General features: G+C 37.2%; 1 protein-coding gene across 7 annotated transcripts in view; it reads left to right on the top strand.

Annotated features, from left to right (window-relative positions):
- Positions 1-12,675, top strand: part of tcf7 (transcription factor 7) — a 105,389-nt gene that overhangs the window by 74,199 nt on the left and 18,515 nt on the right. For 4 of the 7 annotated variants that reach the window (XM_061891431.1, XM_061891430.1, XM_061891434.1 and 1 more), the window contains exons 5-6: positions 3,874-3,961; positions 9,482-9,571. In XM_061891431.1, coding sequence (XP_061747415.1) covers positions 3,874-3,961; positions 9,482-9,571 — 178 coding nt within the window. The remainder of the gene's footprint in view (positions 1-3,873; positions 3,962-9,481; positions 9,572-12,675) is intronic. The other 3 variants (XM_061891433.1, XM_061891435.1, XM_061891436.1) reach the window with 1 other exon arrangement.

The following is a 12,675-nucleotide window of genomic DNA, read 5'->3' as shown; positions in this document are numbered from 1 at the left end:
CTGTTTCCATGACTGGTAAGGAGATGACTCAGCTCCTGATGTTAACACCTGGATGATGTTGTGATGCTCACACCTTTATCACAGGTCAGGTGATGTGTTTTTTCTGATACTTAAACACACCCACTTTGTTACCTCATCCTTTTCTTTCATCACTTTATTTATAGAGTGATGAGTAACATATGTAGTGGAATTTTTAGCTTTAGACATAAAGAGATGATTGATTTTTTATTGTGAAGAGATCAAGGAAAAAATCCTAATAAATCCAAAGTGTTATTAGTTACAAAAGATGTTGGGTTTGTTAAAGGGGAACTGCCGTTTTTTGGAATGTTGCCTATCATTCACAATCCTTATGTAAGACAAGAAGACATGTTTTAATTTTTTTTTACGTATTTTAAATCGTAAATAAACGTTAGTAAAAGTCAGCCAACATGGAGCCAAAGAGAGTCACTCTATTAGCCTATAAAGTGCTCTCAGAAACATTCAAACACATCCATCAATGTTTTACATACATGCTGTAAGTATGTATGTAATGTAGTAACATTCATAATAACATAATTTTTACCTATTTTGCTCAATCATACGGTGGCATCTTAATTTCCCAAACACATCACAGTGTTCGCTTTTCCCTTCAACAACAACACCACTAATCATGACAGACTTCATCTTCATGAGAGACAACAAATATAATAAAACAATCACATACTGTACAACGTCTGCTCCCACACTGCAAAAAGTAAGTGTTCAAAAACAAGAAAATGCCAAAATTAGGGGTATTTTATTTGAACTAAGCAAAATTATCTGCCAATAGAACAAGAAAATTAGGCTTCTCAAGTAAAATTAGCTAACTAATGAACCCCAAAAATACCTTAAAATAAATATATTCTCATCAATAACAAAGGCACATATATTTTTCTTTTTTTATGCTTTCTAACTCATATAATATGGCAAGTACGAGGTGGCCAACAATGCAGGTAATGGGAGTACTCTATTCCGCCCATAAAGCCCTCTAAAAAAACATCCAAAAAGCGCCAACAATACTCAATTTTTCATGTCTTGCCCTGAATATTAACCAAGTATTAGCGATATTGTTATTATAAGCGCTAACGCAGACAGACTATTTTTAGCGGTGCTGTGATCATAGAGAGCTAACTAGCTTATGCTGCGATATTGATTTTTCATTTTATTATTTTGTCATAATTATTAAGGACAAGCGGTAGAAAATTAATTATTGATCTACTTATTCATTTACTGTTAATATCTGGATATTTTCTGTTTCAATACTTTCTATCTACACTTCTGTTAAAATGTAATAATCGCTTAATCTTCTGTTGTTTGGATAATTGACATTAATTTTGGATGATACCATAAATTTAGGTATCAATCCGATACCAAGTAGTTACAGGATCATACATTGGTCATATTCAAAGTCTTCATGTGTCCAGGGACATTTTTCCTGAGTTTAAAAATATGAAATGTATTTGAAAAAAAAAAACAAAGTAGATGTTGTGATGCCAAAAAATATCGACGAGATACGCTCCTGTACTTGGTATAATTACAGTGTATGTAAGGTGAAGAGCCGCCAATGGCGTTTGTTTACATTGTGACGCCAGTGAGCTACGGGGAGGTGGGGGGCCGGGACTTTATAGAGGCGGTATAGTACTGAATATGATTCAATAGTATCACTGTACTATACTAATACCGGTATACCGTACAACCCTAATATATATGTGTGTGTGTGTGTGTGTGTGTGTGCGTGTGTGTGTGTGTGTGTGTGTGTGTGTGTGTGTGTGTGTGTGTGTGTGTGTGTGTGTGTGTGTGTGTATACCGTATATATGCACACACACTAAGTGTTGGTCTGGGTTGGTGAAAGTTATTTCTAGATTGAAAATCATGCCTCTCACCTGTATAGTAGAAGGTTGTGGACATACAAACCCCGTTTCCGTATAAGTCTGGAAATTGTGTTAGATGTAAACACAAACCGAATACAATGATTTGCAAATAATTTTCAACCCATATTCAGTTGAATATGCTACAAAGACAACATATTTGATGTTCAAACTGATAAGCATTTTTTTTTTTTTTGCAAATAATCATTTGATGCCAGCAACACGTGAAAAAGAAGTTGGGAAAGGTGGCAATAAATACTGATAAAGTTGAGGAATGCTCATCAAACCCTTAGTTGGAACATCCCACAGGTGTGCAGGCTAATTGGGAACAGGTGGGTGCCATGATTGGCTATAAAAACAGCTTCCCAAAAAATGGCCAGTCTTTCACAAGAAAGGATGGGGCGAGGTACACACCTTTGTCCACAACTGCGTGAGCAAATAGTCAAACAGTTTAAGAACAACGTTTCTCAAAGTGCAATTGCAAGAAATTTAGGGATTTCAACATCTACGCTCCATAATATCATCAAAAGGTTCAGAGAAACCTGAGAAATCCCTCCACGTAAGCGGCATGGCCGAAAACCAACATTGAATTACCGTGACCTTCGATCCCTCAGATGGCACTGTAACAAAAACCGACATCATCTCTAAAGGATATCACCACATGGGCTCAGGAACACTTCAGAAAACCACTGTCACTAAATACAGTTCATCGCTACATCTGTAAGTGCAAGTTAAAGCTTTACTATGCAAAGCGAAAGCCATTTATCAATCCAGAAACGCCACCGGCTTCCCTGGGCCCGAGATCATCTAAGATGGATTGATGCAAAGTGGACAAGTGTTCTGTGCTCTGACGAGTCCACATTTCAAATTGTTTTTGGAAATATTCGACGTTGTGTCATCCGGACCAAAGGGGATGCGAACCATCCAGACTGTTATCGACGCAAAGTCGGAGACCCCGGACTGTTGAACGACTGAAGCTCTACATAAAACAAGAATGGGAAAGAATTCCACTTTCTAAGCTTCAACAATTAGTTTCGTCAGTTCCCAACTGTTTATTGAGTGTTGTTAAAAGAAAATGTGATGTAACACAGTGGTGAACATGCCCTTTCCCAACTACTTTGGCACGTGTTGCAGCCACGAAATTCTAAGTTAATTATTATTTGCAAAAAAACATACATTTTATGAGTTTGAACATTAAATATCTTGTCTTTGTAGTGCATTCAATTGAATATGGGTTGAAAATTATTTGCAAATCATTGTGTTCCGTTTATATTTACATCTAACGCAATTTCCCAACTCATATGGAAACGGGGTTTCTAAGATGAGGCACAAGTGATTACAATTTGGGGCTGAATGTTTTAAAATTATTATTTACCGTGGTCATAACAGTTATTTTATGATGTTTGACTTTTATTTGACTGAGTAGTTATACAAAAGTGTGACCAGGCCCAGGTGTGTCAGGTGAGTTCAGCCAAGGTGTGTGATGAAAGAAGAAGGAAAGAAAGATGGCGGAGGAGGAGCGACGTTGAGGGACGGTGTGGGGGAGGAAGGGCGGGGTCCGACGGGGAACGGCGAGACAGGACGACTGACTCAGTCTCATTCCTGGATTTATTAGCTCTCTCGGGGTCCTGAAGTCCCCCCTTCCCCTCCAGCCCTGTAGGCGCGGCCAAATTACAGTCATTTTGCAGCATTCCTGCCCTGCAAGGACAGGTTAGCGAGCGGCTCGGGCTAAGTGCCGGGTGCTGCCTGTTGACAAATGACTCGCTTTGATATGTACCGTGTGAAGACACCCTGCTGGAAAGGACAACTTTTAAGGCGCTTGCTAAAAATTGTGCCAGCTGAAATAAAGACGGTGGTCCGGCAGGGTCTTAATGTGGGGTTCCCACGCTGCTAATAGCGCTAATTACTCAGCTTTACTCTAAAGTCCCAGCCTAATGGCGTCCTTAGAGACAATTAGACAGGTAATATGTGTGTCTTTGTCCCACAGGCGTTCTCAGGCACCAATCCCAGGACCTATCGAGCTACTACCCTCTCCCCGCAGGCGGCGTGGGCCAGATCGCTCCCTCCATGGGCTGGTGAGTGGCGTCCCTGGCGGGGACTGTAATCACTCCTGCTTCTTTCAGATCTTGGACTTGTCACAAAAATGCTACATTTATCATCCCCATCACAACCTTTTATCGACACTATGTCCGCCTCCTCATACGTCACCACTAACATAGGATCCTGTCGCCGTGGAAACCAGCGTCTTTGTTTATGATTATCATACTTGCCAACCCTCCCGGATTTTTCGGGAGACTCCCGAAATTCAGCTCCTCTCCCGAAAACCTCCCGGAAGAAATTTTCTCCCGAAAATCTCCCGAAATTCAGACGGAGCTGGAGGCCACGCCCCCTCGAGCTCCATGCGGATCTGAGTGGGGACAGCCTGTTTTCACGCCCGCTTTCCCACTATATATACAGCTTGCTTGCCCAATCACGTTACAACATCTAGGGATTTTAATAAAAAACTGCACACACAAGGAGACGAAGCAGAAGAACGAGGAAGTTACAGCCATGGGGACGCCGTCTGTAATAGAGTGATTCTATGTTGTCTGTCGCCATCTCCTGGTGAATGTTGGCTATTGCGTTATGGGGGTTGCTTTTTGATTGGCCAACGATTTATGTGGTGTTGCGCACCTGAAGGCAAGTGACTCTCGCCAGTACGCAAATGGCAGAACAAAGGTTAGTCAAATAGTGAAAGGTAAGTGTTGTTGTTTTTTTAGTAACCAGCAAGCACAGTACAGTTAGTAGAACAAATGTGTTTTTATTACTGTGTGTTTGATAGGTGCCGTCTGAAATTCAACTATTTATTTTATTTATATATATAATAAAATAAATATATGTAGCTAGAATTCACTGAAAGTCAAGTATTTCATACATATATATTGATATATATATATACATATATATATATATGAAATACATATGAAATAGTCGAGTTGGTGAATTGTAGATGTAAATATAGTCCTCCTCTCTTAACCACGCCCCCAACCACGCCTCCACCCCATCTCCGACCACGCCCCCCACCTCCCGAAATCGGAGGTCTCAAGGTTGACAAGTATGCACTGAGAATGTACATGAAAATGAATAACGTAGGTTTTACAATATTAATTACAAACAATAAAACACTGAATATTGACAACATATGAACGTCACACCCCCTCTCGATCGATATATTTTACAATCAAGCGAAACACAACAAAAATGTAACAAACACAGCGAAACAAACATAAACATTACAAAAAAAACACCTACAAACTGATGTTCTGGGATATTAGTAAGCTTTAAAACTTTGTTGCGAAAATCTAGTATCTGTCATTTTAACGGTGACATTAATTTTTTGTAAAATGTCGTTGACTTTATTGACAATATAAAAACATGCAATGCAGTGTTATTACACATTTTACTTTTTGTAAAATATTTACTTTATTGACAACATAAAACATGCACCACTATTACACATTTTATTTTTTGTCAAATGTTTACTTTATTGACAACACAGAAACAGGGGCTATTATTACACATTTCATTTTTTGTAAAATGTTTACTTAATTGCCAACATAAAAACATGCTCTATTATTACACATTTTATTTTTGTAAAATGTCGTTGACTATATTGACAACATAGAAAAATGCGCTATTATTACACATTTAATTTTTTGTAAAATGTTGTTGCCTTTATCGAAAATATAAAAACATGCAGTATTATTACACACTAGATTTTTTATAAAAAGTTTACTTTATTGACAACATAAAAACACGCACTATTATTACACATTTAATTTTTGGGAAAATGTTGTTGACTTTATTGACAACGTAGAAACATGCGTAATTATTACACATTAAATTTTTTGTAAAATGATTTTATTTCATTGACACCACAGAAACAATGTGCTTTTACATATTTTTTTGTAAAATGTTGTCTATTTTATTGACAACGTAGAAACATGCTTTATTATTACACATTTTGTTTTTTGTAAAAATATTTTAACATTATTGACAACGTAGAAACGTACGCTATTAGTACCTAGTATATTTTTTGTAAAATGTTTTTACTTTGACAACGTAGAAACATGCGCTATTATTACAGGGTTTGTTTTTTTTATAAAATGCTGTTGACTTTATTGAAAACAGTATATTTTATTCTATTATTAGTTTTTATTTATTTATTTGGTATTTAATAGTTTACATTTCAATTACTATTTTAAAATACCCAAGAAATGCAAGTTAATTGCATTAGAAATGGTATACTTTCAATATTATTATGTATTGTCATTACATACATGGTTAACTTGGTCTCAAAAAATAATGGCAACAATGTTGTTTATCGACAATGATTTGTAGGTCAATATATCATCGAGCAAAATTTGTAATCGGCCCAGGCGTATTAGCGCCGCATAAAACATTATGTCGCTACTGGATTTCTAAAAAATAATGTTAAAAATCAAATTAAAGCCTTGTCCAGCTATTAACGGACGTATTTTATTCATGTGTGAATAAATTTTACTGCAAATTAATATTGCCTTCAAATATCTGTTATCGGCCTCCTTGACTACTAATATTCGGTATCGGTATTGGCCCTGAAAAAAATATGTATCGGTCGATCTGTAAAAGTTGAAATTATTTAACTAGTATATTTTTGGACTGGACTCTCGCGACTGTGTTGGATCCATTGTGGATTGAACTTTCACAGTATCATGTTAGACCCGCTCGACATCCATTGCTTTCCTCCTCTCTAAGGTTCTCATAGTCATCATTGTCACCGACGTCCCACTGGGTGTGAGTTTTCCTTGCCCTTATGTGGGCCTACCGAGGATGTCGTGGTGGTTTGTGCAGCCCTTTGAGACACTAGTGATTTAGGGCTATATAAGTAAACATTGATTGATTGATTGATTGATATCCAAGTTAGCACAGCTTAGTTTGTCCTTCTTTTCTGCCGTTTTCCACTTTTATCAATAGAATTAGACCTTGTTAACACTTTTTAGAGCTTAATGTTTCACGTCAGTCCTCGTAATTCCAGCAAATGTCAAGTTGCCTTTTATTCCCAAAACATGTCAGATTTGCAAGAATTTTATCGTTTCAGGACAAGAAAGAATTATTACGGACTAATCTCCTCAAATCCAGATGATCTCCTTGTCGCCATGTTTTTTCTATTGACGACCAAAAGATTGGTAAATGTCAAACATGCTAGTCTCTTGTCGTCTCACAATTAGCTGGTGTGCTCCCGATTAGTGGGGATTAGCTGTGGTCTTGGCGACTGTAAGGACCTAAGGAAGACTGTGTGTGAAAGTGATAGCGAGCTCTTTGTTCTTCTCCTTCAATGTGGTGTAGCGTTCCCTGCTGGTGCAAGTCAGCATCTCTCATTTTAATTGATAGGGCGCACACTAATAACAACAACAATAATAATAATAATAATAATGTTAAAAGGGGTACTGTTTGGATTGCTATTGATTAAATGTAGGGGGGTGTCAACGCTTTTATTCAATGTTTGGAGAAAAGATGCAGCCAAGGACTACTACATATCAAAGCCTTCACCACACACACTCTACCTCCTGTGGGGTGTGTGTGTGCGTGCGTGCGAGCGTCATACAGCTGTCAGCAGTGCCCCCTCAGGTCGTCCCCTATTGGGAATCAGGGGGTCTTAAAAAAGTCTTATATCTAACCATTTGAATGTAAGGCTTTAAAATGTCAAACATCCTCCTAAAATTTAAAACATCCGTTAACTTCAGTCTTGTTTTAAATGTTTAGATTTTTAAGGATGCTGTAACGTAACTACAAAACGTAATCAAAGTAGGCTACCTGTGCTGCCTTGTCAGAGTTTATCGCGCACCATCAGCTGGTGTGATGTGGTCGTGCAGCAGTGTGTTGCCACAGTTTAGCATAGCAGCGGAGAAAAGTTGATAAATTACATTAGATGGGTAAGTGCAAGGTCAACGTTTTGTGGCCCCTGAAGGATCAATTTATTGCATGCTTGAAGGTGGAAACGTATTAAGTGTTTAGTACCCAGATGTGCAGACATCGAGGAGGGAAGCGTTTGTAAACATGGCGGGGAAAGTAAATGGAACGATAATGTAAAAGTAAAAAATCATGATTAAGTCAATGTCATAATATGCCACAAACGCAACTACGTGGATCAACTTAACCCCCCAAAGGAGTATAAAGTAGGTAAAGTGGCACCAATTGCCGAAGGACAGCAATATGAGATGTCCATCCATTTCTACCGCTTGTCCCTTTTGAGGTTGCGGGGGGTGCTGGAGCCTATCTCAGCTGTATTCGGGCGGAAGGCGGGGTACACCCTGGACAAGTCGCCACCTCATCGCAGGGCCAACAGATGTTTACTAGTTAAATCATACTATGACATACAGTAAGCACACACTCATTTATCTTTGATAGTAGTGTACTCACAGCTGTAAAACAATAAAAATGGTGTGTGTGTGTGTGTGTGTGTGTGTGTGTGTGTGTGTGTGTGTGTGTGTGTGTGTGTGTGTGTGTGTGTGTCAGATCAGGCCCGCGAACAGTTTGCCAAGTATTGAATTCAACCTGAAATTTTTGAATGAAAGAAACAGCTGTTCTAAATGTGTCCACTAGATGTCGCGATATCAATTATTTGTGTCTTTGTAGATGATGCTACATATGTACAAAATAAACAACATGATCAAACTACATAAATAATATCCTGTAATTTGTTTATCATATAATTTCTTTATCTCGATAGATTGAAAATGAACACCAATGAGTTAACTAGTGAACATTATCACATAATTTATTCAGACAATATATAAATAACGACAAAAGAATATTATTACCGCAACATGTAAGTGTAAAAAAAAACAACATTATGATTTGAATATTTTCAGAATGTGCTTGTTCTATTTTTAAACAAAGAAAACAATCGGAAGTTTTCTTTATTTTTAAGTTATCGTGCTGTGATTTTACCAGTCCGGCCCACTCGGGAGTAGATTTTTCTCCATGTGACCCCCGATCTAAAATGAGTTTGACACCCCTGATATAACACCTTGATAGAGGGTTTTGAAGTTGTCTTTGAGGGCTTTGAAGGCAACATCGGGGGCCGCCCATTAGCTGCAATGTTAAAAAAAAGGATTTTAAGTGCGCCTTATAGTCCGGATAATACAGTATCAGTATGACCCCTTTAAGTGTTGTGATCAAGTATCCTTATCAAGTAGCATTATCACTGGAGCACGAGGCTGAACATGTTTATTAGTATCTGCATTAGTATCGGTCAAGTTTACTCATGGATGATCAGAATTGACAGCATAAAACCTTGATTGGAAAGTCCCTAAAATAAAAATAAAATAACCACCCTGAAACTTGACAATTTGCTGAACCTTTAAGTGTTTTGTTTTTGAATGTTTTATTTAAAAATCTAGTTTGTGACGTTAACTTCAAACAGAAGTGAACATTTTTAGCACCTCCCTGACTTGTCTAAATATGCAAATCATCATCCAGCTGCTTGAGTTTGGCCCTGGGGAGCAATAACGTTATGATGATTTTAAAGAAGCCTGTGTTGGGCTTGTTGCGTGTCTTCTGTGCTGTGGTAGGCAGAAGCAGGCGGTCTACCCCACACTATCCTCCTGTGGCTTTCACCAGTCCTTCCATTCCAACCTTCCCACTGCCTCCTCCTACTCCAGGTACTGTCGGACCCGTTCCAACGTCGGGGACGCCCGGGGCCCACCCTGTCTGTCGCCCGCTTGCTTTAGCGAGTTGTGTCGCTTTAAGGCGCAATGTCAGCTGTGTGTGTGCCGGTCCATGTTGGATCCATCACAACCGCTTCCAGTTCTTGGCTTCTTTATGTTTCTTTTTCTCCTTGTTCTGCTCAAGTTTTCATGCATTTTTACAGAAAATTATTAATTTTGTTGGCTAAAAATGTTCATCTTGAAAATGATTTATTTATAAACAATCTACTTTTGTAGTATGGCGATCTCACCCGCCACATTAATAAGCATGATACCTGCACAGTGCACTTTAATCGATGTCCTCGGCACACTGTTCAGCTATTAATTACATAACTTTACAACACAAAGGAGTAGATTTGTCACCTTTCAAGCTAACATAAAGGAAAACAGTTGTGTGAGATAAACATACATATAGTATTTTCCGGACTATAGTATATAAGCCCCACCTACTAAATTTTAGAAGGAAAAAATATGTTTCTGTGACGTTTGCTGGTCATAGTAATATTTGTTCTTCCGTGGATGCGTTCGAAGAAAGAACACAGCGAATGGTAAGAAAATAAGATTTATTAAACTAATAAAAAAGACAATAAACAGAAACACTGGCACAAGGGCACAAAAAGGCAAAACAAAAACTACTAGCATGAGAGCTAGGGATAAATAAAGGCATAGCGCGAAAGCTAGCGAGTATAAACATATATATCTAGAAGCAGTTGTCACTTGTTGCGTAATGCAAATTAGGATCCGAGAGTGAATGAACGGAAAGGGCTGGCTTAAATAAGGATGGTGATTACCGAAACAGGTGTGTGTCTGGAAACCACGGCAGGTGAAAATAATACGTGACTATGGAAACCGACTAAAACAGGAACTATGGACGTCAAACAACAGAATATGATACAAAACTGGAACAAAACAAGAATATGGAATGATCCAGGTAGCGGATCATAACAGTTTACATATGTTAGCCGCAGATATATACTCTGTGAAATGAGTATTTACACAGAAATACTTTGTAAATGTTTATTTACATACCTTAATTGTTTCCAAATGGTGTCTGCGTCACGGCAGTAAAACGACTCATCAAACAAAACAGAAGTCATGGTCATGCACCCAATAGTTCCGGAAGCCAGCTCTTTAATCAGCTAAACAGACTCGATAACTCCACGGTGACGTTTTGGTGAATTTACTGAAGGATTTGTGAAAATGATATACAAAAATAATGCAGTTGTAAGTTATTAATACAAACACAGACGTAAACCTGTTAGCATATTAGCTAATTATGTTACGATAGCACATGCAAATATGCATGAAAACCCTCCTATAGACTTTCACATGTGGGACGGTTTAGTAATTATGAATTGTTTGTTATATTGTAAAACTTGCAAACGTTGCTTGGAGTGATGAATGAAGAAACCATAAGAGTAGTTACGCTATGGACGGCTAGAAAAGTGGTTCTCAAACTTTTTTCAGTGTATTTTTTTTTTTTTTCAAGTACCCCCTAATGAGAGCAAAGCATTTTTGGTTGAAAAAAAGAGATAAGGAAGTAAAATATAGCACTACGTCATCAGTTTCTGATTTATTAAATTGGATAACAGTGCAAAATATTGCTCATTTGTAGTGGTCTTTCTTGAACTATTTGGAAAAAAAGATATAAAAATAACTAAAAACTTGTTGAAAAATAAACAAGTGATTCAATTATAAATAAATATTTCCACACATAGAAGTAATCATCAACTTAAAGTGCCCTCTTTGGGGATTGTAATAGAGATCCATCTGGATTCATGAACGTAATTCTAAACATTTCTTCACAAAAAATAAATCATTAACGTCAATATTTATGGAACATGTCCACAAAAAATCTAGCTGTCAACACTGAATATTGCATTGTTGTATTTTTTTTCACAGTTTATGAGCTTACATTCATATTTTGTTGAAGTATTATTCAATAAATATAAAGGATTTTTGAATTGTTGCTATTTTTAGAATATTTTTTTAAAATTCTCACGTACCCCTTGGCATACCTTCAAGTACCCCCAGGGGTACGCGTACCCCCATTTGAGAACCACTTGGCTAGAAGACTAAACAACCCATTGGTTGTAAAAAAAAAAATTGCAAACTCATCCAAAAGATGGTGCCATAACGCACACCACAAAACACCTTTCAAATGTTTTTGCCTGTTTTTAGGGACCGAATGTCCCTTTGGGACAGAGGACCCCATTGAATTTCTAGCGTTTTATTCTTTCTTTCTTTCTTTCATGTATTTTCATTCTGACTTATATCTGTCAGTAAACATGTTATGGAAGATAAAAACTACAACATTTATAGTACTAAGTAGTTCTAACTTATATCTGTCAGTAGTCACGTTATGGAAGGTAAAAACTACAACATTTATAATAAAAAGTACTGTATAGTTCTAATTTATATCTGTCAGTAGACACGTTATGGAAGGTAAAAAGTACAACACAATAGTTTTAATAACCTTGGATAAATAAAAGTGGTATCAAGACAACTTCGAAGGTGCGCTTTCCTTTATATTTTATATTTTTAGTCGACTAAAATGTTGAGGAATGTAGTCCACCAAAACTAAATTAATTTAGATGACTAAGACTAAATTAAAAACTGCTGTCAGAATTAACACTGGTTTCATGACAGTTATGTTTGATTTTTTTTAAATATTGATTATTATTATCATTATTATTGTTTTTTAATTATTTGGTAGCATTGAATAAAAACGTTCTTGGAAGACTACCTTTGCGTAGTTAAAAAAAAAAATCAAAAACTCAATATTTTCTATGAATGAAAAAAAACTCTCCTTATTTTCTATTTTTCTGTATTGATTATTATTATTGTTTATTATGTATAATTGTCGAATAAATAGCCCAGAAAAAGGTCTTTACTTGAAGCCATTGATGGAATGAATCAATCAATTAATCACAGCACGCCCTCTGGTGGTGACGTCAATCAGATTTTGTTCCCTTAAACGTAGCCCAGTGCTAGGGTACCAAAAGGGGCGGGGCTTAACAGTGCAACTTTTACAGAAGGAAATTAGCTTTGATGTTGTG

Source organism: Nerophis ophidion, linkage group LG28 (assembly GCF_033978795.1).
Source record: "Nerophis ophidion isolate RoL-2023_Sa linkage group LG28, RoL_Noph_v1.0, whole genome shotgun sequence".
Lineage (NCBI taxonomy): Eukaryota > Metazoa > Chordata > Actinopteri > Syngnathiformes > Syngnathidae > Nerophis > Nerophis ophidion.
Note: the sequence above shows the minus strand (reverse complement) of the source record. Positions and strands in the feature narration are given on the sequence as shown.